General features: G+C 45.8%; 2 protein-coding genes across 5 annotated transcripts in view; both read right to left on the bottom strand.

The window, feature by feature from the left end:
* Positions 1-130: 130 nt before the first annotated feature.
* Positions 131-14,829, bottom strand: adamts5 (ADAM metallopeptidase with thrombospondin type 1 motif 5). The gene is made up of 8 exons (XM_022746570.1): positions 13,595-14,829; positions 7,423-7,555; positions 7,015-7,182; positions 6,148-6,431; positions 4,763-4,946; positions 4,471-4,646; positions 4,207-4,382; positions 131-4,094 (listed from the first exon to the last, which is right to left on the bottom strand). Exons 1-8 carry the CDS (start codon positions 14,696-14,698, stop codon positions 3,395-3,397), a joined length of 2,925 nt encoding a protein of 974 aa, XP_022602291.1. The 5' UTR covers positions 14,699-14,829; the 3' UTR covers positions 131-3,394.
* A 3,485-nt stretch (positions 14,830-18,314) lies between these two features.
* The window catches only part of LOC111222649 (sodium- and chloride-dependent GABA transporter 2-like), a 28,531-nt gene continuing 18,860 nt past the window's right edge, over positions 18,315-27,985 (bottom strand). For all 4 annotated transcript variants that reach the window (XM_022746451.1, XM_022746449.1, XM_022746450.1 and 1 more), the window contains exons 4-15: positions 27,106-27,246; positions 26,915-27,005; positions 26,663-26,795; positions 25,919-26,053; positions 25,203-25,306; positions 24,578-24,702; positions 23,589-23,701; positions 23,331-23,468; positions 23,108-23,210; positions 21,193-21,293; positions 20,666-20,836; positions 18,315-20,463 (exon numbers count right to left, since the gene is read on the bottom strand). In XM_022746451.1, coding sequence (XP_022602172.1) covers positions 20,308-20,463; positions 20,666-20,836; positions 21,193-21,293; positions 23,108-23,210; positions 23,331-23,468; positions 23,589-23,701; positions 24,578-24,702; positions 25,203-25,306; positions 25,919-26,053; positions 26,663-26,795; positions 26,915-27,005; positions 27,106-27,246 — 1,511 coding nt within the window. In that variant the 3' untranslated portion in view covers positions 18,315-20,307. The remainder of the gene's footprint in view (positions 20,464-20,665; positions 20,837-21,192; positions 21,294-23,107; positions 23,211-23,330; positions 23,469-23,588; positions 23,702-24,577; positions 24,703-25,202; positions 25,307-25,918; positions 26,054-26,662; positions 26,796-26,914; positions 27,006-27,105; positions 27,247-27,985) is intronic.

The raw sequence follows: 27,985 nt of genomic DNA, 5'->3' as shown, positions 1-27,985 counted from the left end.
TGCTCAAATGCATGTGATAAGAACTAAATATGAATGTTTTAATGCAATGACAATATAAACGACACAGAGACAAAGACATTTAAATATATAGATTTTATGTACATATATTCATGTGGATGACTAGAAAAGAAACACTATATTCTTACAAAGGAATGATTCTGCACAGTCATATTCCTAAGTTAAATAGTAATTTGATACAAAATTAGTATAATAAATAAAACTCATCTCATTGTTTTTTTATTCACACATACCAGTTGTACAAACAATAAATTACAAGTTCAGTGCTGTGTTTCTGTCGTTCAGCGAGAGGGGTTTCCCCACTGGAAGAGTCAGAGTAAGTTGTGTGTATGTATATGTGTGTGTGTGTGTGTGTGTGTGGAGTGTGTGTGTCTGAAATACTCAAAAACTGTGTGACTGATGGATAGTTTCAATGGTGTGTGTCTGTATGTGTAAATTTCTGTGTAAATATGGTTGAATACTAACACATATATGAAAGATCTATTCATGTACAAAAATGTCTACATTGTGTAAATAAATCTGAACGTGTGAGGCAAGAAGAGAGAACACTTTGTGAGTGGTATGTTGACCCGGGTCGAGTAGTATCAGAAAATGTTTCTCAGGGTTTGTTTTCTCCTGCACAGGTGCCAGATGGGTGAGGTTTGCCACACAGGAAAATAGGAAGGGCGCCGGAAAGTTTCACACAATTACAGGAAGGTATTTCTGAGTCCATTAGGTGTGGAATCAACAGGACTTTGTAGCGCTGAGGCTTAATTACCATCCATGAGAGTATTTTTTTTTTTCTTTCATATGTTGTCTTAAAAAGAAGCCTGGCCTTGAGGCATATTCATGTTATCTACAGTCTGAAGGCATCACTGGTTAAACTGCTGCTGCTAAAGATGGATGATACTGTTTGGTTGGGTGGAGGATTTTTAAGGGTCAGTTCACCCAAATTACAAAAAAGCATATTTTCTCACAGTCACACACGCTAACGCAGATTGTTATTTGCAGCAGCCTGTTAGCTTAGCTTAGCATTAAGACTGGAAACGGGTAAATTGTTGTGTTTATGCTTTGTTTTTTAGTGATTATGATGTGCTGAGCAGTTAACCTCAGAGGTGAGGGTAGGCTGCTTCATATTCAAGGGGCAGACGCCACAGTGGTGTCAATCTCCCCGTCTAAGTCTCAGCGCATTTTTAATATGTCAATCCATTTCTTTCAGAGTTCCCCAGTCGTCACTGTAGAAAGTAGTTCCAGTACAAAGTGTTGACAGTGAGGTCAGTGGATTGTCTGTAACTCAGGGATTGTTTTTGGAGAAAGAAGTTCTGGTGAATTATTAAAAGTAAGTTTTCAAAGCTGTGAACAGCAAGAATGAACTCCCAGTCTCCCTGTTAAGGTGGAGTTGGATCACTCAAAGTGAGTAAGTGAGAAAATTAATTTCCTGGGTGACCTGACCCTTAAACATCTTCAACCAAATGTCACAATACCATTGCTGCCCTAATGAGCCATTCTGTGGCACAATCTGAATCGTCATATTTTGGCAAACTCCACCCATCAGGGTTGGAGACAGGTTGAAATAATAAATTGCAAATACAGGATGTATGAGTAAAATAGAGAATGAGTGATGAAAAGAAATAAAAATGAGAAAGAGTTGAATTGCAAAAGGACAGTAATGACTGCATTAGTATCTCTCTTGCTGTCGTTGCAAGTATCCAGGGCACACATTGTCATATTAGCATTGTTTCCTAAACAGATAAACAGACAAACAGACATTGACTGCCACAACAAAAAAAAACCACACAAACATGAGGACTGTAAACCTCCCAGCACCAGCAGAATGATTGATACAAGTGGAACTGAGAGTTAAGAAGCTTCAAGACACAGTAGAACAGAACACATGTTCACGGTACGTACTGTATGTGCTTTAAACACAGGCCTGGGTGCATGAATGTGTTCGCGCGCACACACACACACACACACACACATACACGCGCACACACACGCGCACACACGCGCACACACGCGCACACACGCACACAAAAATCAAGCATCACCACCAAATCTGATTCATCATTACCCTCCATAAATGTTAAGGAGTGTCGTGGTTACTTTGCCCCTTTGTCGATTTAACTGTTGTAAGGTTTGTCCTCTGATGGCCACCGTACTCTCCCTCTCTATCTCATCACACCATGCTGCTGTTTCTTCGCTGTACAGGTGTATCTAATACCTGTGTGTGTGGGGTAAACGTTCTTCCATAGAGAGGACATGGGACTGACCGGACCTTGGTATGACTGATTAGCTTCCCAGCTTTTTTTAATGCGTTGCCCATTAATCAAATGTCTGGGTTTATCCATTCATTCTTGGTCGTGAAATCCCCCTCCCTCATGCATCCTCAGCTGTGGAATTGTATTCATAAACCTACACTTTCTTATGGATGTTAATGACTTAATGTTCATCACTATGGGTGATGCTGTTTCCCAGTTTTCAGCTGGACAGATCAGTCAAATAAAGACACAGAACGCTTATAGTCGGGGCACGAGGGTAGCCCTGATCCAGGACCAGCATACGCATCTCCATCTCCTGTAACGTGCACATTTCAGACACAGAGTGGCTCGTAGAATATTTACAGGGAGAATATTGGTAAGAAATCTTAGCAGAGATGATGCTCTAATATACTCTTTGGCCATCAGTAGCTCTCAAGTTGGTTTAATGTAAAAAAAAAACCTGATGGATTATATGATGGAAGAGACCTTTGTTGATGTTTTTGTTACTTAGCGGTTGCTATGAAGATTGCTATAAAGACTGCCTACCATCCAGTGATTTCACATTTTCAACATTCTTCCTGTAACAAACTTTACGAGCTGCTAAGTCAATAAAATGTTCCCGTTACAGAAGCCGGCGTGGAACAGGACGACCATGCGGGCAGAAATGATGGCATGACTTTCAAATACCCACAGTGATTAGAACACATGAAATAGCATAAAAAAGACACAACATGCATGCCGTTACAGGGCAACACACACTAAGCCTCCAGGGTTTGGAGGACCGATGTAAAGACAATCAGTTGTTGTCTATGTGGAAATGACATGCAACTCAAGTTCTTGGCTATGCCAGGGCAGTACTTGTCACTATCACACGGGAACTGTCCTCCAATTTACTCCAGCTCTGTATCGCTACTATGAATCCAGGACATTCCTCTGGCTCATAGTCAGCTACATGTCTCTGAGTCTCTGTATGACTGGTCCGGGCGCTTTCCGCCAACATTCACAGTCCTGCTTAAGGTCTATGTCTTAGTCTGTTCAATGGTCCATTCCTTGGTCCTACATCCAGCACTGGAGACCTTTATCAGAAGTACAGATTACAACTTCTTCCTACACATTGTTTCTCTTCTCCTTCCTCCTCAACATTTCTTCACCAGACAGTGTTTGAAGGCGGAGGGCCGGGAGCCCAGCATGCATCCTTTGGACAGTTTCCCGTCCTGGTCCTTACACTGCACTGTCCGGCTCTGCCAGCCAGTGTCACATGTCCTGGAGCAGGTCATCCAGGAGCCTGTTACCCACTGGGCCCCTGGGGGAGTGGTTGAGGGACCTGCAGCTGTAGGCGGCCCTGGAACCAGGACGATGGGAGCAGAGGAGGAAGTAGTGGTGCTACTGGTGGTGGAGGTGGTGGTGGTTCTTGTCGTGGTTGAGACCGTTGTAGTGCTCTGTGCAGGGGTTGACTTTGGGTTGGGGTTGAGTGGAGCTGACGGCTGCTGTGGGGCCGTCCGGCGAGGCATGAAGAAGCTATAACGAACATCCAGGGGCTTTTTGGCATCTGTTGCTAGAATCTGAACCACCAAGGCTTCTTGAAGGGCCCCGGGGCCCATGCTGTGAAGCCATTCGTCCCTTTGACTCCAGCCACTGTAGTTCAGTACAGAACCATTGAATGGGATGATTGTCTCGGAGGTGGAGATCATGAACTTGCCGTTTAGGAGGTACTCGCCATTGGGTCGTCGGAGAGCCAGGTAGGCGGTGTAGCGGGTCTGGTCCTTGGCCTTGTGTTGACGAACCTTTACGTGGGTGGAGCCTGCGGGGATCTTCACTATGTCAGTGTAGCCCTTACTGTTTAGTGAGAGAGAAAGGAGAGGGAAGATCGGATCAGTACATGAGACAGTATTCTCTTTGTCTGCGTGCCAGCTGATGATTATAATATGTGAGCGTCTCTGTCTCTTACCTCTTCTTTGTGAAGTTGCCCACTACACGTATACATCCCGTGCTGTCTCCTCCACAGATACCACACTTGTCAAACTGCAGCTTGGAGCCGATAATGCCGTCGCATCCCGTCCGCACACATTTCCCCTTCACACACACTGAGCTGCTGTAAGGACGACACTCTGTCCCGTCTGCCACCTGAACACAGAGTCACGATATCACCATCCAACACTTTGTTTTGTTTTCCATGAAATACACAGAACCCTTTTCTTTCTTATTAACTCACCCTCTGAGAGAACACCACATAGTATCCTGTTCCTTTGGCTCTGCAGGTCAGCTTGCACACATCTTTAGGGAGAACTCCGGCGTATTTCGGCACCCACTCCACAAAGGTCTTCACCCCTTTAGGATCCGTCTGGGGACCGTTGCGCACCTCACATTGCTCCTGACGGAAATTCTTATCTAGAGAAAAGTTCAATTACAAGAAGTGTGAAATGACAGACTTTATATTTCTTAGCTTGAAATATTAGGAGAATGTTATCATGATCAAGCGTGTATCCTCAAGGTGTCACACTCACTTGATGCCGGGCACGGTGTGACGTTGCAGGACCGATAGATGGCTCTCTTCCCGGTGCAGTAGCGCCCGTTGTTCCGTGGCGGCGGGTTGTTGCACAGACGCTGGGCGAACTGCACCCCACCTCCGCACGTTCTGGAGCACGCACCCCAAGGACCCCAAGAGCTCCAGCTGCCATGGTTGGAAGCCTGAGAGAGGGAGGGGTGAAAAAGAAAAGGAGAGGAGAGGGAAGATGAAAGAGGAGATAAGGGTCGGGGGAAATGACAGCAGAGGAGAGATCAGAGAGTAGAGGGGGATGAAAGAGGACAATTAGTGCTTATCAGACATGTTGGAAGTCAGAGTGGTTGCTGGCCAAGCCACGTGTCACAGGGAAAGAGACAGATTTGTGATAAAGAAAAATGTGGCACGCATTGGGGCTGTGGAAAGAGACGGACAGAAAAAGAACGAGGTTAACCTCATGTGATAATAACTAAAGTCTGTTTAAAGCTGCAGCTCACATGCTTCCCCCGAGGAAGAGCCTGAATGAAATTCTCGAGGTAACTAATTTTTGTTTTTTCCAACCAGCTGTATAAAAAAAATGACTGAATAAGTAGCTCTTGACATTTTATGAGACAAAGTTGATTTAATGATCCTGAAGCTCTGCAAAGCTTCTTTGGAAACAGTCTGTTCATTTAGTTCCACTGCTCCTGAACTTCTTCTTTCCACAGTAAAAGCTACTTAATCTGCAATCATACTGCAAGAAATATAGGGAGGTTAAAAGACTGTGAAGTCTAAAATGGAGGGGGGGGTTAACGTTGCTCTCAGCGGCAAACTGGTCGTCATGCAGGGCAGAGAAAATGAAGCGAGGCAGAAGTTGGATCCACGCGCTCAGTCGGCCGCCAAGGATCGTGTCAGACTCATCAAATGTCATGTGAGAAATAAACACAAAGAAAATATTCTTTCCCTCTTTCCCCATTCATTTTGACTTTCACTCTTTTTTCTCTCCGTGACACACACGCACACACAAACACACACACACACACACACACACACACACACACACACACACACACACACACACAGTGTCGACACTCTGCCAAGAACAGATTTGGTGCTTGAAGTCATTAAGGCCAAATTCAATTTAGATCTGTTTAAGTGAGGCCAAGAGAACAAACAGCACAGATCAGCAGAGACATAAATAAAGCAGACCACACAGTGGAGCCACATAAGGAACCTGTGACATTTTTCACTTCAAGTGTCTCCGTCTCTGCTTCATCTTTTTCAACAGATGAGTTTGTACAATGTGGAAACAATGAGTGCTTAAAATATCAGTTTTTGAGCTATAAAAAGGAATCTATTTTAGATTTTTGCCATTTTTGTCTCCCTTGTCTCCACGTCTGTCCCTCTTACCGAGTAGTGCCTCTTGCGGGTCTTGTCCACACACTTCCCCTGCAGGCAGATGCGTCCCTTCCCGCAGGGCGTTCCCTCCACGGCCGGCAGCTTCTTGGTCAGACACACCATCTGTCCCTGGCGAATCACAGCGCACCACAGCCGAGAACATACGTCCATGCCCGGGCAGACCGTATACTCGGGGCCGAAGGCCAGGCGACACTGGCGGACGGCGTCGTAGCTCTGCCCTGGGAGCTCCTCGGGGCCAAGAAGGGGCTGGCGAGGAGAATCGAGGAGACACTCGGCTGTGGCAGAGAAGAAGAAGAAGAAGAAGAAGAAGAAGAAGAAGAAGAAGAAGAAGAAGGAAATTTGAAAAAAGGGTCTACGACCTGCAGAGTCTTGGTGCTCCATGTCTGCCTATCACTGGTGTTGAAAGTCTATTTTAGTCTTTTGACAAACCAGTGTGACTTATCACTCAATAAAAGTTCTGGAGCAGCAGCAGTCTGAACCGATGCTGTTTCTACATGACTTATGCCAGCAGCGATGGAACTGCTTAGCAAAACGTCAACAACAATGCTTTATGGTCGTCATGAATGAAAGTGCTTCACAAAATGCAAAGTCTGACTCATCTTGATTTCCTGCCAGTGATTTGTCTTTGGCTGAACTGCAGCTACACTCTTGAGGAAGTTAACAGGATTGTAAATAAGAGATTACAGTTTTGTTTGGTAGTAAACAGCTCTCAGTGATACGTGCTGCAGGAGGAAAGTCAAATTCACATGGAGGTGATTTGTAGATGGAGAAAACAAAACTTCTACTGGCTGGGAAACGTTCTCACAATTAACAAATGTTTGCAAAAGCACAAGCACGGACTCTTTCTCCCACGCTCACCGTTGCCGTCGTCAAAGAAGTCAGTGATGGTTGCCGAGGTGCAGCGGCTCCAGGGTTTAGAGGCGTCGATGGAGGTGAGGATGGATGACATGAGCCGCTTGTCGCTGTTCACTCCGAAGCGCTCCTCGCAGAACTTGGAGTCGTCGTGGGACAAACCGAGCAGGTGACCTGGGGCAGAGAGAGAGAGAGAGAGGGATAGAGAGAGAGAGGCCATTTTTCAGGAGAAATTTGAAAGGACAGGACTTTTGCACATGCTGCGAGAATGAGACAAGAAAACAGGTGTATGACATCCCACAACACTCTGGTGATATTCATCAGTGAGAGGGAGATGTGCCAACAGATGTGAGTGTGCTTGCCCTGGCTGGTCTGCCTCATTGTTTGTATGCTGGTGTGTGTATCCATGCCTACCTATCTCATGCGCGACAGTAAACGCGGCGTGAAGCCCGTCATCCTCGATGACGGCGCAGCTTCTCTCCGGAGAGCAGATGGTGCCCACGTCCGCCATGCCCAGGGTGTCACAGGAGTGGTGGCCGCAGAGGTCCTGCACAAAGGAAACACTGTAAGTTGAAACTAATCCAGAGAGGAGGGGGAAACCAGTTCATTTCAGGGTTTATCTCAATAGTTTTATTCAAAGACATGATCCCAATGATCCCAGCTCTCCGTATGTAAAATTGGCGCAGTGGCCCTTTAATTTTTCATCCACTGCTTTTAATGCCCACTTCCTTCCTGTGCCTCCACCATCTCTCTGTCTCCTCGCAGGGTGCCAGAGTGCACAGTATTGATCTTTGTTTTGATTCCCACACATGTCCATGCAGATGAGGCCTCGGGGGGCTCAGCCTGACCCCGCTGAGCGCACAGATCAATCAGTTAATCATACCGTCACATCAACGCACACGCGCCTGCACATGGGCCCGCGTGCGCGTGCATGTACATGCACACTCACAGTGCAATCTGATGTGCATGTGCATTCAGTGCACAGATGTATGATGTATGAAGGCAAGCATTCATGCACACACACGCACACATACACACACACACACATACACACACACACACACAGACACGTCCTGTAGAGAGGATGAATCGTCATGTTAAGTGGTGCTGACAGGGCCTGCTGGGTCATGTGTGTGAGGCGCTCTGGGGAGGGTGTTTACCCGTTCCGGGCCGATCGGTTTGGAACAAACTGCCTTGTGTTCTGCACTCACACACATGACTGACTGGACAGGGCCACCTCACGCACACGCACACGCACACGCACACGCACACACACACACACACACACACACGCAGATACACACTGATGCACACACTGTAACTTTAAGAATGTACATGTAAATGAGCAGGTGTTTACTTGCACATACAGAGCATATACATCACTTAGTTGGCAGACACACACACACACACACACACACACACACACACAAACACACACACACACACAAACACACACACACACACAGAGAGTACAGGAGGAGTGTGCCTGCTTTTGCGAGTCGACTGTTGGATACATGAGAATCACACAAAGGCTCAGTCTGACTGAATGAATGGCTGCTGAGCTGAGAGCCAAACTATGCTTGAGTTTGTCTTTATTTCTCCGTGCGCAGACCAGCTTGAAAACTATAGAAGAAAGCCTGTTTGTTTTGAATCAGACAGTGAGAACGTATAGAGAAGTTTACTTTCATATTTGATCTGTTTCTCTTTCCCCGTTTCCCACACTCTTTCACCTCGACGCCCTTAACACCTCCCTCCATTTCATTTATTTATTCATTCATCCCCTCCCAGGCTCTGGTCTGAGAACAGTTTTTGTTTCGCTCTTTCTTATATACACAGCTTTCACTGGTACAGCACAGACTAACAGTAAACACGTGGGTGAAGAGGAGAAAAATGGGAATCTCTTGTTAGAAATTAAAAAGTGACGTGTGAAAAATACCTGAAAAGTCACATCCCTATCTATATATTGTTGTCCTTTGTTTTCATCCAAAGACCTCTGACAGGCAAGTAAAGAAAAAAAAAAAAGAAAGGGAGGGAAAGAGAAGGAAACAGATGCCGAGGAGAAAGGGTGGGGAGGGGGGCGCCGGAAATTAAAGAGAAGACCTGGGAGAGCAAGGAGTTACAGAAATATTGGCAGAAATAACAGAAGAACAGGTGGCAAGCAGGTTGTCAAGGTCAGGAGACAGATCAGAGACCGCTTGCAATCTTGGCCAAGGTGAGTGTTAAATAAACAGCCAGCCAGCCAGCCAGACACACACACACACACACACACACACACACACACTAAAACACACTGCAGGCTCATTTCAACAAAGCTGCTAATCAAATGCAACAAAAAAAAAAGAAAAGTTTTTCTACCAGTGACGGACAGGCTGTCAAATGACGTGAGACATGATGGTCCACAGGTGAGTAACAGACACTGGTTGGGTTGTTACTTGCCTGACATGTCATCTGCATGAGACACTACATGGTTGTTATACGATGGTGGAAAGTAATTTACTCAACAACTGTACTTAAAGGCCCTATAATCAATATTTTTATATCAACAGTGGATCACATGACTACTTGTATGTGAAAAGTGTTGCTCATGGTTAAGAAACCCACAGATAATTGACCCCACTGTGCAGTTCCCCCTCAGCTCTATGGAGCATTTTAGCGTCTTTCAGCTCATTGTTTTGGTTTTCTAGCCCGCACAGATACGACTCCAACGACTGTAGGATACGAACCAACATGAACCAGCGCGAGGTCAGTGCTCATAGGAAACTTCAGACCATGATTGTAAACAGGAGTGCAGCTTAAAAGCCACCGGTGCATCACAGTGTGAAGAGGGCGAGGTTCATGTGTTGTCACAGGACCAGACTGAACTCTGGCCAGTTGTGTATGTCGACAGACCCGGGGCCAGGGTTGAGGGTTTGGGATCCATGAGCTGTCTGCAGGTTGTCAACATATGCCAGACAAAATACAGCATGTGTGAAATATCAAGAACAGTTAAAACAAATAGAGGGAGTAGCTGTGACGGGGGCGAGGGCTGGGAAATGTACACTTTAATGTACAGAGAGGAGACGAGAGGAGACAAGTGCTCAGGAAAGGAGTTCAAACTGGTAAATGATGTAACTATGTGTTAAACAATGGATTAATGGAAATGGATTGTGTACAGGTACATGCTGTGTCTACATCAGTGTGTGTCTTGCATCCATCATCATTACATAATGATGATTTATGTTGTTGTTTTACAGTTTTCTATTAACACTAAGAATTTGTAATAAAAAACAAACAAGATTTGTTACTAAAGTTTTTGTTTGGATGTGACAGTGGTAATAAATCCTTTTTTTTAATGTCACTTTGATTATTTGATTATTTTGTATTGAGTATACATTTGACCTGAGCTCAGTTAAAGTGACCAAACACCAGGCCGGGTTGAAAAGGTCAACAGTTCAATATCAGTGGCGTCACAAGTTCCTGCTAGAAACATCAATCCAAATATTTGAGCTGTTGCTGTAAAAGCATGAACACATGTGTATGTCAATATCTGCACAGCCCTGCAGCTCTCTGGCCACCTTACAGTGGGGCTTTGTCCACTGTCCCAGCTCACAACAAGTAAACACAGCCATGCATAACATTTAATGTTCCCATATACACAGATGCACTCTCAGAGGAGTCCCCTCAATGTGCCTGTTGTTTTGTTCTGGTGCTGGTATGTGCGGGACCGGGTGACAGCGCCACACGGGTCAGCTCACTGCGGGTACGGGGTGTTGGAGTAATTGGAGCCGACCACAAAGGGACGAGTTCCCTCCAACCCCGCGCACCCCTGCTGCACCCCTCCCACCCCGATGTGGTCTGACTTCACAGTCACTAAGTCTTCAATGAGCTTCAGTTCTAGTTCAGCAGACTACAATAATCAGGATTTACTCCACAGCCGCTCCAAATACAAAGAGGAAAGAGGACTTATACTACTATTTGGTTACCTCTGACATTCAGTACAATGGACTACCATGCAGACCATCTCCTATTACACATCTGAACTGAATCTACAGCACTGCCAAGTCTGCCTTTCTTTGTTAAGTCTCCATTGGGGCCACAACCAAAGTTATTTTCCTGAGAAAATAGTTAACACATTACTGTGCCTCGTATATCACACGTCTTTTCTTTTTCAGCTCAGAGAGCAGCGAGGTCTGAGGTACCTGAGCCAAACAAAGTTATTTCCTCGCTGGCATTCTCTCAGTGGAAACATTAATGGCTCTATCCTGTTTGTAAAATGACGACTTTTGTGCAGCTCTTGACATCGTATGGGGATCTTTCCTGGCAAAATGATTAATGGCTAAATGAAAGTGTGGTTCTCATAAAGAATAGAGCTAAAATAAGCATTTTTCAAAATGTCAGCATCTTCACCTACCACAATTTGTCCTTAGCTGCCATGAGTGGATACAAATTCCTCCAGAAAAGGACTCTTGCAAGAATGTGTTTGTTTTACACTCCACCTTCTTTCAATGGCACAAAGTGTTTAGCTGTAAACAAACCTCGGCCCTGCTTGTCTGCGCACTATAATGACCGACAAGGTAAAGAAACAGCAATTTACGCACTCAGCCAAAAACACAGAGTCCTGATAATGGTCTTTAATAGCCAAAGAGTTCAGAGGTCAGACTTGAAGTAAGGCACTGGCTGCTCTTTTTGGCTTAAACACTCACCTCTACAGTACTAAGGTCACGACCCTAAACTCAAGTCCTCTGCACGCTGACCGAATTCAGCTGCAATTAAGCTCATTTGTTCTAAAGAAATGCAACACAGGGGGGATCACACACCCACCTCACCATGTTTCCCAGAGGTCTGTACTGTGTTACACGGGTCATAACAATCCGGTGACAGGTTACATCTACAGGATGACCCCCAGGTTCAAGAGTGAAGGTGAGATGTGCGTGAATGACGGTCAGGAGACAGGTTTTGAATAATGCAAGTGCTGCGACAGGTGAGACAGATTAAGTGTCTTGTTAATATTGGCTGTTTATTATGGGATGCAAACATATAGGACCAAGTAGAATAAAGAAAAATCCACAGCACACTGCCTGTTATGTTTCATTAGAGCTTCCTGTCCATTTTGCCTCAGCCCTCCTGTCCTGACGCTGTCTCAGAGGCATCCGGATTACTATTTCCCTGCCCGCCTGACCCTGCCCACCCTGCCAAACCCAACTGATGATGGCATTTCTTCTTCCAGCCCTGCCTGTGCAGGTGTAGTGGCAACGAGGGTAGTAAGGAGCCACGAGGTGGTTGGCACAAAAGTGCTGTGCCACTTTGCCAACATGCCAACCTCAGGTATGCACTACCAGCTACTGTGCCAATGCATGACGGTGCCAATTTGGCACCAGCACCAGAAGATCCGGGGTAATACCTCTGGTGCTTGCTGCTTCGCCCGAGCCATGACAAAACCTTGCATGACTTGAACACACCGCAGTCCAAGGCGAAGCTATCTGACACGTCAACTGGAGCTAACCACCATGAAGCCACACCCGGAGGGGTGAAAAATGCATGTAGATCTGCTGCTGCCCTGTGGCTTTGGACCAGGCCGGGAGAGAAGGAGGAGGAAGAAGGAGGGGGGAGGGGACGATGAAAGAAGGGATAAATGAGTGTGGTCTCGGTAAACGTAAGGCTTCTCACAGGGTGGATGTGTTTGTTTTTCTGACAGCTCCCAGCCCCAGCTGACAGACTCTGGAGAAGTAACTGGGAAAAAATGTGCAGACTGGTGAGAGAGAGACAGAGACAGAGAGAGAGAGAGAGAGAGAGAGAGAGAGAAGTGAAAGGCTGGGATGGCTACCTAATTAACAACAGTTTCAAGGGAGTTTTAGGGATATTTCTGCAATGCACCCAGCAGCTGATTTCAAACCTCCTACCCTGGGAAGAATGTGCGTGCACGGGAGTGGGCACGCGCCTCAGATCACACAGGCTTTTGGGCTGTCAGGGGACTGGGAGGGGGAGGCTGGAGACAGAGGAGTCTGCCTAGAAAAACACCAGGCGCAGGAAATACACTTTTTATGGCTGTTTCACTGACGCTGCGCTGCGTTACGCACGCAGGATTCAGCATAAAGGAAGAGGAGCAGGAACAGAAAACACAAAGACAAGGGGGAGGGGGGGGGGGTATAACCAGAGACATGGAGGGAGCAGGTTGTGCAGTCTTCACTTCTGACTGACTGTGATTCTGATGGGGAATGGTTCACAGTCAGACAGGATTAGCGCTTTATGTGTGGCTTACTTACGGGCTCAAGGAAAAAATAACAAGCAATTAGACTGTTACAGGTATAAAATATGAAAAGGTGACGTGTGTGAGTTATTTTCATGACAGGGTGTGTTTTATAGGCTATTTACAATGAGCCTCTCCAGGCTCAACCTGCCAGGAGCTTACACTCAACCAGCTGCAACCGCGTGCACCATCAAAACAAACCGTGGCGTCACTGCGCTGCCTTGGCATCACACCGGGGCTCTAAGCCGCCTCCCCTCCTCTGTGTGGGACGGAGGACAGGCGGAGCCGGCGCCTCGGTGCGCCTGCCAGGTGAGAGGAGCGGACAGGTGGAGATTCGCAAAGCGAGGGGGGTTTGTTTACCTGCCTGGTGAAGAGGATGGCAGCGTCGTGGTGATGCTGGTGGTCGTCGTCCAGCGGGTTCTGTTGGTTCTGCCACTTGCAGAAGCTCTTGAGTGTGGCCGCCGCGTTCTTGGACACCTCCAGCCCTTTCTCCTTCTCACTCACCGTGGTCACTTTCACCACCGACAGCCGGATGGGGTTCTCGATGCTGGCGTGCCCGTACAGCTTGGAGGCGATGGAGGCCAGTGTGAGCAGGTAGTGGTTCAAGTCCTTGCCATATTTCTTTATCATGGTCTCGTCGGCCACCAGGAGCAGCTCCACGTGCCTGGCGCGTGAGACTGACCTTTTGCGCCGCGTGCCAGACTCTGGAGCGGCAGGTTTGATGAGCCGGCTCCACCATGTTCGCCCGCGCGCATCGCGGTCATCAGTGTGTCCCACTGCGAGCCCCTCTCTGTCCAGCCTCCCCTTCTCCCGACCTCTGTGCCGGCGTTTCCTCACCGCATCCCTGCGTCCTCTGCGCCCGTCGCGCGTCCCGCAGCTCTCGCGCCCTTCGCTCATGGCCTCGAAGCTGAAGCTCTCGCGCGTGAACACATGGAGCGCGCTCTCCGCGTCCTTGTCCTGCAGGGCGCGCACGTCATGCTCGTGTCCCTTAGCCCTGATGATAGGCGTGATGGTGTAGCGCGCGTGGTTCACGGCGAAGAAGCCCTCGAGACCCCCGCCGCAGAGGTTGAAGACGGCCAGAGACTCCGGGTTGGAGTCCACTGTCCCGCGGTACACGCACTCCCGCTGCAAAGACGCGGAGCTCTCCCCCATCATAGCGAGCACGTACTGGGGGCTGAAGTGATGCGACAGCACCGACTCGTCCCGCTCCATGTCCAGCTGAAACCGGCTCCCATCCAGGTACACCAGGTAGCCCACCTTCCCTCCTCCGTGGTAAATCCGGTCAACGGTCTGCACGACTCCATCTGTCCTCCGGGCAGGTGTGAGAAGCGACCCGTTCGCAGGTGGAAGATAGAAACCCTGGAAAGTAGAGAGCCCGGCTCCCAGCTCCAACTCCACCACGCACAGCAACAGTAGCCGAAACCAGAGCATGCCCCCGGCCAGAGCACCAAGGAGCCGCACCATTGTTCATTCCAGCCCGACAAACATCTATGTATCCACTAAAACAACCCCGGAGCGGTCAAAGACACAACTTTGAGTATTTGTTCCTCCAAAAAGCGCATCCTCCCGGTGTCCAAACCCCCCTTGCAAAAACACACAGTAGTTACCAACAGGCGAGGAAACAAAACCATTGAGGAAAAATGGAAAAGAAAAAAGAGCCGCAGAGAGGAACTGTGTGCAGGCTGCAGAGCACTGAGCTGAACTTGGAGAACAAAAACACAAAGTTTGCTCTTAATAGGACCCGGAGAGAAAAAGTCCTGCCCCCTTTGCGCTCAATCACCACTCCTCCACCCCCCTCTTCTCTTTCTCTCTCCCTCTCTCCCTCTGCCTCTCTTCCTCAAATCAGAGTGAAGTCAAGTGCTGGAGGAGAGGAGAGGAGAGAAACCTGAACAATGCTGTCACTGGAGTATTTCCCTCTGCCTCAGCAAAGGAAAGAGGAGCCTGTTGTGCTTTGCAAGTCCATCAAAATCCTTCTGAAAAAGACACAAAACAAAAGACCTGCAAAACTCCCAGGACCAACACCATTTATCTCAAGTCCAAAATGTGTCCATTAAACACCAGGCTGTTATTTTTACACTTTTACCACTTTGACTCCTTTAATAATTGAAGGCTAAAAGTCCAACAGGGTTTGACTGGAGAGTTTCAGCAAACTAGAGGGGAATAGATAATTTATGGCCAGTCCCGAATAAGAACTCTGGGAGTTCACCGTTCCCTGTGTGAGACATTTAATGGTGTGTGTGTGAGAGAGAGAGAGAGAGAGAGAGCAGGAGACTATGAAATCAGTAAGCATACATACAGTAGGTGCTGTACTGCTGCACTTGGGTATAAGAGAGTAAAGGGGAAAAAGTGTGTGTAAGTGTGTAAGTTTGTGTAAGTGTGTGTGAGAGACAGAGAGAGAGTCTGCAGGTGTGTGACTGTGCTTGGAACTGCCCTGAGAGCTGTCTTGATTATTTATTGTACCTTTAGGGAAGTGTAGTGCCAATGGGATGTCATACTTGGAGGGTGGGTGAGGTGGGGTCAGGTTGGGGTTAGCAATGCCATAAACCTGACTGGGCTGAAGTCCATGCCTCTCTCTCTCTCTCTCACAACACACACACGACACAACACACACCACACACTCAAAGCCAACAAGAGAGTGTGTTTGTAAGATGTCTTAAAAGTTCCAAAACACTGCTCATTTGCTGAGTCACCTAACAGCTACTACCTTTGCACACCACAGAGGGGGTTTCAGAGTGTGTGTGTGTGTGTGTGTGTGTGTGCACGCAAGAAGGAGGCCTCTCTTTGTGGATACACACCCACACACACACAAGAACCTGAGAACAGATATTACATTTCAACTTTGTTGCGCCCAAGCGGTGAGAGGCCGTGTGTGCTCTCCCAAAGCGGTGTGCTAATCCAAAGCCCCCTTCTACGTGACTGAGCGGTGTGGGTAGTGTGGTGCAGGGATGCAGCCAGGGAGTGAGCGAGAGGGAGCGTGGGTGGACGGTGGAAGCACGGCCAAAAAACGGAACACGGTGTGCTGCCACCGTAAGCCCCCCCCCCCCAAATCCCACCGTGGTACGATCCACACTTGAAGCATCCCACACCAAGGATTCGCTGTATTCAAACAAGCCTCCAGAAAAATGTCACTTGACAGTTCCTCAACACAACGTCCTCAGTATTTTTACATACTTTCTGTTTGGGGTCCTGTCAGTATTTTCCAAGGGGGTGTGGTTGGGTGGGACTTGGGCTCATGACCTCAGGGTTCATAAAATCTTTGCTACGGCCATGAAAACACAGCACACACACACCCACAAGCTTCAATACGGTGACCACTGCAGAGTAGATCCAGTATCGAGCTGAGCCTCATGTCCAAATCACCCAGCTGTTATGCAATGCGCCTCACACCCCCACTACTCGTCTCTTTTTCTCCCTGTCCTCAAGTCTTGCCTCCAAACAAACCCCCCCCCCCACCCCCCGCCACCTAACAGCCCCCCTCCTGCTGCCGGCTGCTTCTCCTTCACACCAAACTGTCAAGTGTATTACCTGCAGTAAAAAAGACAGCCATAAAGACAGAGCAAACCAGAGCTGTGTGTGAGAGAGGATGTTTGATCAGGACAGTGTGATGTCAAGATGGAGCGTCGGTGCTTGTGTGTCCTGGTACTTGAAAGTGTGTCCTTGAAAGTATTGAGACTAAGAAAATAAGTGTGTTGAGTTTGTGTGTACAAAAAATAGTTAATGCATGTGGTGAAAAGTGCTGCAGCTGCAAACTAGTGGCACTGAGCCTGAGCGAAAATTAGGCAACTTTCCCCAGCATCTTTCAGTGCCATACACATACAGAAACCCCACACACACACACACACACACACACACACACACACACACACACACACACACACACACACACACACACACACACACACACACACACACACACTTTGGCTCTCATCCCTACAATGTCCTCCTCTCCCTCCCTCTTCCTCTCTCCTCTTTGAGTCTCACACACTCAGCCCATTGGATCATTTTTAATCCCCATCATCTGAAAGTGAGATGTATGCCAAAGCAACCATATGGACATAAACCGCCCCCGTTATCCACACACACACACACACACACACACACACACAAACACACAATTAGACAGTAACCCGGATCACATGTGCAAAGCAGGCTGCATACAGTATAGCACGTCACCAAAACAAATTGTGTGTGTGTGTGTGTGTGTGTGTGTGTGTGAGAACCACGCGTGCCAGGCCACGTGTGTGTGGGACCAGCCCACTTCCTACGGTGGCTGGGAGGAGGGAATCCAATACCGTTAATTGACAAGCCGAGCCTTTTACATAACCTCCATCTAAGTGGTGGTGTCAGAATTCCCCCCAGCGCTGCTCCTCTCCCTCCCTCTTTAGTCTCCATGACTCCCTCTCCTCCTCTGCACACACATACACACACATACTCCACCCTCTCTTGCTCTATCTCCATCCTTTCCTTCTCTCCCTTCATGGATGTTAAACCAGTAATTCCCATCACGCTGAAAATGCCTCAGATGAAGGGAACAGCCACCACAATGTTTGTTCTTGTGACGGCTGATGGAGTGTGTGTGTGTGTGTGTGTGTGTGTGTGTGCGGGTGCGTGCGTGTGTGTGTGTGTGTGCGCGCGTCTTTCCTGCATCTCTCTTTTCTCTCCTTCTTTTCCTCTCTTCCTCCCTGCGTAGAAACCAGGTGTGTTCTTAGCATCTGTTACCATGGCGCAGAGGGAGAGAGCATCGTCTCCAGAGTGACAGCTAGCTTCGACCACAGGTGTGCTGTAGCAAACACAAACACACACCTGCACACACACATTCAACGAAATGAACACAGTCAACACACATATGTTCATTTAGAAAAGAAAATAATGATACACATACAAAAGTAGCCAGTTTTAAAACAAAGAGGCACAAGTATACACCTGTAAACAGAGATGATAACACAGTAAATCCTTTCAAAAGACACCAGATGGGTATAACACTTTGTTTTTTGTAAAGTAATCTCAGAGGAGCATTTGAAAGGATTTAAAAAATCAAAAAAAATCAAAAACTCTGATCTAGGTCTGAAAAAACTGCAGATTCAAGTTTGCATAAGGAACTTTAACTTGTTTATCTTCAAACATATTCAACACAACACACTTGCTCAAGAAATGTTCCTCATCCTTAAGTTTTCCCAGTGAAGAGTACATTCTGTCCTCGACTTGCAAGTACAGTGAGCTAATGGAGACACCGAAGACACCACAGTGATAAAAAAAAAAGAAAGTAATGTAAATTATTCAAAATGTCTTCCTTCTCTGACATTGTAAAAGTCTGTAGTGACTGTACTGAAAGTGATACATATGAGAAACATAATGAATTTAACGCATTTTTATGAACATTCACATACTGTATCTTCTTTTGAAAAATATAAACATCTTTACACTGCATAGGTGTAAGTTATTCATTTCTACTTCTCCTGCATGTTACAGTAAATGACACTGTAAAGTCACCTCCAAAGACAATCATACTGGAGTGGCATGAGTTATTTTGCAGTTTAAATATAAAGTTAGTTTCTTAATAAAATGTACTTTAACATTTTAGGATAAACATTTGGTGCACAGAATAAAAAAATCAATCATTGTTTGTCTGTACAGCAGCAGTATCAACAGCAGTTTTGTAATATTGTATTAATATATGTTGATTCAGATACGTTGATTGCATGTTTCTCAGCTTGATAAGTGGTATTTTTGTTATAGTTCAAAGATATAATGTATTTTATTTTTGCAGAAACTGCATGTGAAACCTTTGAGACAATTATCATAAGTATAAACAACTTTCCTGCCCTTTTTTTCAGAGACAAATACAGTATGTCTAATGGATGAAAATAGTTACTGCCTCTCAGTGATAAAGAGTTAACCATGACATAAGGTTGAGCACTTGATATATTGGCAGTAAAAAGTGGCATTTGAATAATGCAACTTGGATTAACATAGTTCTGAGTGTAAGGCGTTGTATGAATTATTCAAACTCCATGACACAGCGATCAGAGGGCAAAGACAAATAAATAAAACAAGTCTGACTCATAGAGTCATTTCAGATGATACCTGCACCTAAACACAACAAGAAAGACATATTAAATAGAGAATCAAAGCTAAGCACACATGCTAATACAAGCAGCGATCTCTCATAGAGAGTAGATTTGTAGGCTATATAATGACAACTGATGCTGCCTTGGATAGCTAAAGGGGCTGTGATCACATGGTCCACAAAGAGATGAATAAAACAGACGCAGCAGATAAAATTCTTGAGTTGAAGGAGTGTGTGCTGTTTTACAATAACCAACTCTGGTAGCCAGTAACAGTTGTGCGCAAAAGTTGTGTAGTAACAGGGTGGGGCAGGTCTTAAAGGTAAAGCAAGCTGTGTCCCAATTCAGCACTGGACCCTCTGAAGGAGACTGAGCCTACACCTCCTTCTCAAGTGGGACGATCCAACTCCACAGAGAGCGAAAATAACTAGCGTTCAGGCAGCGCTCGTAAAATTTACCAGCAGGCAGATGCAGCATTTTAATCATAGGCAGTGTTTTACTGATAAATATATACATTTAACTTTAACATTTTTAGTGATTAACATATTCATGCCTAAAACAATCTCCACTCAAGGTCCACTTATGCGCTTGTTCTGGAGCTTTCAAACATTTTTAAGACGTCCTTGAAGTACTCAGAATAATGGAAAATAAGTGAATAAGTGGCCCTTGGGTGGAGAATTTAAGTGGAGTTTATTACTCTTTTCTTTTTCATTAGTCATTAATTCAAGATAATGTGGACGTAAATATGACATGATCACCTGATATGAATTGACGGTAATGGCCTGATGTAAATGAAATAACGGAGTGTGGGATACCGTTGCTGCTGGGGTTACATCTCCACATTCAGGTAAAAAAGGCCACAAGTGAAGGATCTTTTTAGTCTATAATTAAAAATGAATTCCAGGCCCTCATTTGGGACTCTGCAGCATTACCTCCAACCTCGACCCTCCCCTTCACCACATCTGATTGGCTGAGCAGCATTAAATGTTACATCATCGTAGACTATCATCAGGTCATGTGATCCTGGATGATGTCAGTGATCGGCTCCTTTGGCTTCTCGGTGAGAGGCAGGGCGGGGCTGTAGGGCAGCGCTGAGTTGTTGGTGGAGATGTGGTTGAGGGCTGCTGAAGAGTTTTTGGCAGGGCTGCACAGACGCTGGAAACGCTGCGGGGTCAAAAAGGTCACACTTAAGTATTTTATCATCTTCACATCCTTATCACTCTGAACAACTCTTTCTTTCTGTGTCTAGTTTTTAAGTTTTCTTCTGTTTCATTATCTGAGAGAACTTTTTTAAACGTCTCTAGGTTAATAACGCACTATCAGCAGCACATGATACTAAACAGACTGAAGAGAGTGCTGGTGTAACCTGCGGTAGGGTTCCCGGGGTGGTGACCAGGGCGTAAATGGCCCAGATGGGAAGCAGGGAGACGGACGATAAGGTAAGGAGCCAGCCCAGCGTGGTGGCCCAGACAGGAGCGACCAGGCCATTCCCCAGGCTCAGCGGAGACCAACGAACCAGGGAGAATACAAAGGTGGCCTGAAGGAGACAGACGGAAAGAGGGCTGTGTCAGTAAACAGGACATTACATATTTAAGGCATTACATGACATACATACATATATTTTGCCTCCTGTTCACCTCCAGAGCTAAAATATGAAAGACGTCTGTGTGTTCAATGTGTTCAGAGAAGTTCGCTGGTTTCAGGACACACACATGGTACAACATACAAATTTACACACATTGATGGACACGTGATGAACACAGAGGTTGACTGATTGACAGACAGCGGGAGGAATTTGTACCAAATCCCAAACATGCATTTATGCGTGTACTATTTCACAGCAAGAGGACACTAAACAGTGTGAAAGCCGGTCAGCGGGGAGGGGTCACTCACAGTGCACACAGCTGGGGTCAAGTATTTCCAGCACAGCTTGAAGACAGGCAGGGGACTGTAGCCCGTCATATCCCTGATGTTGGCACTGAAGCGCTCGGCTCCTGTGGCCAAAACAAGAGCAGCATGAGTGGTTGTGGTTTGGTTTGACATCACAGTTGGGTTTATGACTGGCTTGTTGTTTTTGGTGGCGATGGCCAACTTGGGTTAGAATTTCTTTTTTCTTTTTTTGCCTTTGTATTCACCACTACAGAGGAAAATACTAGAAAAATGTCCTGAATAAGAAAACATTGTTTTATTGTTTATATTATGCAGCAGCAGGACCAGGATGAGCAACAACAGTGACAGTGGGACAGCTGGTAATGAGATGTAATTATAAAGTGATAACAGTACAAGTAAGTAGTGACAATGGTAGTAACATTAGATGTAAGCAGAGTAGTAGTAGTGGTAGAAGTCTGGCAGATTGGAAGTGAAAGCACAAATTCCTTTTGTAAATATAAAATAAACATCTACTTTACATCTATTAAACAGTTTTTGGAATAATAATAACATCAACATTTGCTTTCACTTCCCAGGGAATAGTTATGACAAGACGGTAGAACATATTAGTTATTTACGGCCTGACTGTCTGATGACTTACCCTACTGGAATCCATATTAGTGATGTTTCCATGTCACCAGATCTAATAATTGAAATGCCATGCCATCGCTGCCATGGGTAGTAGAGCTGCTACTGTTGCTAGAAACAGCAGCAGTTGTGGTAACAGACCATAGGAAAAGATGTAGTTCAACTCCCGAATGTCAAAGGGAAAATTAACTATAAAATAATCTGTGGTATTCTACTTTTATCATTATACAGTATATACATAAAAACTATCATCTGTCAGTATTTAAAACAACAAGTTACCATGTATTTTCTATGATTTCTATGTATTTTCTAACTCCTTCAGGACCACGTAACCATGGAGAGAAGAGTGTTAGTGTTTGTTAGAGTCCTTAAAAAAACTGTGAAATCCCACAGTTATAAAAAAAAGGGGAGAAAGGTGGAGTGGAGTCCTGACCCCTGTGTTACCCAGTCCACTTAAAACCCCTCTCCTCAACTCTGCCGCTGCACTCACCTACTGCTGGGAGAGCTGTAAAAACAGGCTTCCTCGGTATTCATATGCACACACACACACTAACACACACTCTCTGTTAACCTACTCTGACAGTTGTTATCACCTACAATGGTGCTACTCACAGCTTTTATGACTCTTAATTCTTTGCCATATACAAAGTTGATAGTCTAAACGCAGTTGCATTCATATGTGTTGTCCTGATGCACGTACACGTTACATTCCACCCATCTCACACTTAAACAGACAATCTTTTTGTAAATGCTTTAGAGCCTCAGGTCTGGCTGGGATAGGGGCTTCCTGGGGGCCGCCAGACTGAGACTGAGAGGCGACGGGGCCCGGGGGCTGATTTAGGGCCCGGAGGAGACAGACAGGGGCCTGGCTAGGAGCCAGTCTCCTTACAACAGTGGGTAGCTGCAGCCATGTTAATATACTGTCTACTGACTCCACGTGGAATGCAGGAGGAGGGGAGGAAGTGGACTGGATGACTCTGAGTGTGTTTATCAGATTTTTCTTTCATTAGTGATAAAAAAAAAAGTGCTGGCGCTGTTCTTTTTTATATTTTCTAAATAGATTGACAACATTCAGATTTATTTAGGTGTTTTCTAATTTGGCAGATTGTGGAGTCCTAATGTGTGACTAATGAGCTCCAAAGCAATGTAATTAAAGTCAGACACGGAGTGGATTGGGTTAAAATTGGTCTTAGATTAAAGGAGAGGAGAGGAGAGAAATCAGGAGGAGGAAATAAGTAAAAGAAAGACAAAAAAGGAAAGATAAGTAGAGGAGAGGAGCTGGGATTCGTACCGTAGACCCAGCCGATGGCCAGAGACTGGAATATGGAGAGGAGCAGCAGGCTGGCTCCACTGCAGGAGAAGTGATCATAGATCTGGAACACATACAGACCTCCCTGCATCGCCGTGGAGACAAACATGCACACAAAACAGAGAAAACTCCATTATTAAAACCAAACAGGCTGGAAGATCATGTCCACCTACACACACATCCGTCCGTCCTGAGTGTGACCTACCGGCGTGACCATGACCAGTCCCATCAGGAAGCAGACGACGCAGACCAACAGCAGCAGCAGCTCTCGTCTGTGACCTCGTCTGATCAGGTGAGGGTAGAGGTCAGTCACCGACGTCATCAGGGCCTCCAGACTCACAAACTGAGTGACAGAGGGGAGACAGGGTCAGTGTGTGTGCTGCCAGTTTTATATCATAGTACAAAATACAAAACATCAATTCCATCAAAAGTAATTCATCAAAGTCAGTCAGTGTGCGTCTACCTGTGTGTCCAGCCCCAGCATGATGATCATGAGGAAGAAGCAGACAGCCCAGAGCTGGGGTATCGGCATCATGGCTACAGCTCTTGGGTAGGCGATGAAGGCAAGGCCAGGCCCTGAGAGGACATACCATCACATGAAGAACAATTCAAACATAAACAGCTGGGCACTGGATTAATTTTATGGATTCTGATTCTGCTTATCCAGTCAAATCCTATTTCTAATTCTTATCATATTATATAAGAATAAAAAACATAACCAAGTATAACAGGCATATATATATATATATATATATATAAAACATAGATTTTCAGCTCAAGTAGGTCATAATTGTGGTGTTTTGTCATTTTATTTAAAATCAGTTATTTTAAAGGTTGAGACCAAAACCACAGATGCCTTTGTCTGTCTCTTAAGACTTTCCAACTCCCCTCCCCTGTCTGTGGGTGCCCATTCATTCCTATTCAAGGTTTACAGCAAATCTAAAAAAAAACAAAAAACAAGTGACACATATTTAATTATATGTGATATCTCTTTTTAAAAAGGCTGGGTAATTTCCTATAACAGCCAGATACTGTAGTTTTTAGCAAACGTTACTCAAACAGGAGTAAATTGTGCATTCGTTCGGGACTATTTTCAGAAGCGGATTAATACAGATTAGTAGTTTTTGGACAACAATGGGGTTCTGTGGCACAGGAGCATAGGATATTTCAGGAGCTGACTACACAGACTTTTCAGTAAAAATCAATTCACTCTTGGTTTTGGTCTGTTCATGGGATTAGATCACAAAAACACAAATATAGAGCATCACCATGCACAGTGAAATTCATTTGCCTGTCCCCACAAATGAAGCGGTGCTAAGCTTGGGGGATGTGGACACTGTTGGTTGTGTCTTGTTTTGTTTGTAGCAGTGTTTAGGGAGGAAAGCTCTATTGGCGCTGCTAAAAGATTTTCACCAAACATCTCCTCACTTCCATCTCAACACCCTGTTTCACCTGACTGGGCCACAGTGGATATGTCCACGCCCTGCTCCTCAGCCATGAAGCCCAGCACCGAGAAGATGGCAAAACCAGCCAGGAAACTGGTGGTGCTGTTCAGGAGGCACAGCAGGAAAGAGTCCCTGGAAGGACACACAGACACATATGGCAGACTTTGACTTTATGGCAGGACAGAACTTGAACTTGAGAAATGAACTAAAACAACAGAACACAAAGCAAGACAGACAGTGAGGTCTTGATCCTTGGTCTCTGGCCTTGTATTGTGGAGCTGTGGCTTGTTACTGTAAATACAAGCCAAGAGTGAAGCGCTTGGCTCTGTGTGTGTGTGTGTGTGTGTGTGTGTGTGTGTGTGTGTGTGTGTGTGTGTGTGTGTGTGTGTGTGTGTGTGCTAGAGTCCTAGACTGTGGGAAACATGGTAACGAAGGCTTTTCTTTAAGGTGTGGCTGTATCAGTGTGTTTTCTCTGTCCATTCCAGCCATTCCTTCTGGAAGCCATCTGACCAGTGGGAACTCACATCTTACATTTCAAGTGAACATGGTTTGTCTAAAGTGGAGCCTCAGGAGTTTGCTGTGGTTGTGTGGTGTGTGCTGTAGTTGTGCGATAGTGTAGGTAGGTGTCTCACTTATAGCAATCGTTGTTGTATTTGTTGTAACTGCCCAGAGCTGTGAGACTTCCCAAGCAGATTCCATAAGAGAAAAATATCTGGGTACCTGCATCCATCCATACCTTCATACAGAGAGAGAGAGAGAGAGAGAGAGAGAGAGAGAGAGAGAGGGAGAGAGAGAGAGGGAGGGAAGGAAGGAGGAGAAAATGAAAGGAGAGATGAGAGGCAGCATTTCAGTGAATGTGTTTTCAAGATCCAAAAAGTGGCTTTTCTGTAAAAGAACACAAGTTTGGTGATAACATGTAAACTTATGGACAAATCTTGGAAAAAAAATGTGCACTAAAGTTTTGTAAAAGCCAGAATATATACATCAACCCTCCAACATCACAGCAGGCTGTATAGTGACAGCGGTGGTTAGACTCAGTATCTAAGATTTTAACAACTGTCCATTTATATTTACACAATTTGAAAAAGACATGCGCACAAGGCAACGACACTGATGTTACATATTATCTACAATGAAAGGACAATGTGTGTCTAATAAAATCCAGTCAGTTAATACTGACCTTTTGACTACTGACCTAGTTTACTGCTCCTGATAAAATTGTTTTCTTCTTGTGCTAAATAGCTGTTGAGAAGAACCACGTCCAGTTCTGTATCACTTTTCGGAGCTGCTATATCGCCTGAAAGAATGACTGCATAGTCATCTGAAGTGTGAGTGTGTGTGTTTGTACCTGTGGGTCTGCCAGGCGAGTGTGGTTGGGTTTGAGGTAGTAGATGATGCCCTGGGTCGCTCCAGGCAGGGTGGCACCGCGCACCAGCAGCACAAACAGCATGACATATGGGAAGGTGGCTGTCAGGTACACCACCTAGAATGTACACACAGCATGCTGGGATGTGGTCAGGACGGCACAGAGACAGAGAAAACAGGAAGGACATGTCTGTGATGTCCTCAAACAGGGATTAAATAGTAAAAGAGGGAACCCTGGAAAGTTGGAGTCTTAAACCTGTTGACAGACGGTGGTGGTGACACAACAAAATTAATACAGTACCCAGCCCCTTATTTCATTTGCTGGCCATATGAAAGAAGAAGATTTATGTTCTGTCTCTAGCCCTGCCACCCCTCAGGATTTTGTTGTTTCAAAAAAACACAAGATCGACCTTGTGTAAGTCACTTCTCCAGGATATGGCCTGGCTCATTTTAAATGAAAGGACCTTAGGGTAAACATTTTGTCAAGCTTGCCGAATCAGCTATTAGCAGTTGCTGTTTGTAATGTACCCATAGATGTACAGATGCACATCACTGAATTACTTTGAGACTAAAGGAAACTTAAAAACATCAAGATTCTCAGGCAAGTTCTGGAGTTATAAGGAGGGTCTTTTGCTCCGAAGGCTGGAAAGGATTCATTTGTTTCGGGAAGGGGAGGTCAGTGAAGGCGTCATGCTGCGTGATGATTGCATGATGTTTTTCTGCTCACCTTTCCGGTGGACTTGACTCCCTTCCAGACACAGAAGTAGCAAACGAGCCAGACGATGGCCAGACACAGAGCCAGCTTCCAGTTGATTGGGCCCAGCTCGTCCAAATTGTTGGAGAGGCGGAGCACCTCTCGTCTACAAGACACACACACATACGCACACACGCACTGCTGTTAATGCCTTACACCAGGTGGTATTCTGAACTGCATGATAAATATCCGGAAAAATGACCAATAAGAAACCAAGGCACTCACTCCCAAAACTCCATGACGGAGGAAGATGCGTTCCCTGGCAGGCTGCTCATATTAGCTGTCTGGTTGTGGTGGTCAAATAATACACATGCCTCTGCAGACACACACAATAGACCCGAGTTAACCCTTAAAAGTTTTACACAGCAGGCCAAAATTGCATCGACAGACACATCTAATTTCCTGTCTTTACTGACCAGTGTTCCACGTGTTGTTACAGTGCGACCAGGGCAGCTCTGCCTGGAAGCTGTAGGAGAGGTAGAAGAGAGCCCAGGCCAGGATGACGATGTAGTACACGCAGCCATGCAGGATCATCACCTGGCTGGCATACCCAAGCCCTGCAGAAACGTGAGAGGACAGACAGAGACTGGGTGTCAGGCTTTAAACAAGCAGCTCTTATTGTTATGTTAAATCTTCAAAGCATTCATGCACAAATATCCATAGTCTGTTCCAAGTCTCTCGAGTTGCATATGAAAGCATCCATTTACTGAGACACTCAACTTGCAGCCCACATCCAGTACATCTTCATCAGGAATGAATGATGGTCTTATGAGGCCTTGAGTGGGTTAGAGAGTGTAGGCTGTTTGCATAGACAAATAGCTGTTTGTAGCATCCTCTAATGAAATTCAGGCCTTTATCTGATGATAGATCATCAAATACACAGACCAGTGAGGAATTCCCACAGAAGCATTACATTGTCTGAGTATCTGACATGGTCGACTTCATACTAGAAGCATGTGTTCATAGAAGGTCGCTGGTCACAGTGCAGGGTGGGTGAAGTAAATGAAACTTCAACACTCCACCCTGCTGAAGTGTCCTTGAGCAAACACTGAAACTATTCTGCAGCCTAGGCTGCCAGACAAAGCACTGCCCCGAAGCCCCAACAATCTTCACCGCAAGGTCCATTTTGCAGCAGTTCACACATGATCTTTGTAAGTACGTAGATTTTGCTGTGTCATAGATCATGTGATATGAAGGAAAACTCCTTTTTCAATTTTGTGCTTGTAAGTGGCATATGTGTAAGTAAAGGTGAAGTTGGGAAACATGTCCTGCCCCCCTACAAGATAAATGTGGTCA

This window comes from Seriola dumerili, unplaced genomic scaffold (genome assembly GCF_002260705.1).
Source record: "Seriola dumerili isolate Sdu_G_001 unplaced genomic scaffold, Sdu_1.0 BDQW01000105.1, whole genome shotgun sequence".
Lineage (NCBI taxonomy): Eukaryota > Metazoa > Chordata > Actinopteri > Carangiformes > Carangidae > Seriola > Seriola dumerili.
This window is presented reverse-complemented; position numbering and strand designations above follow the sequence as displayed.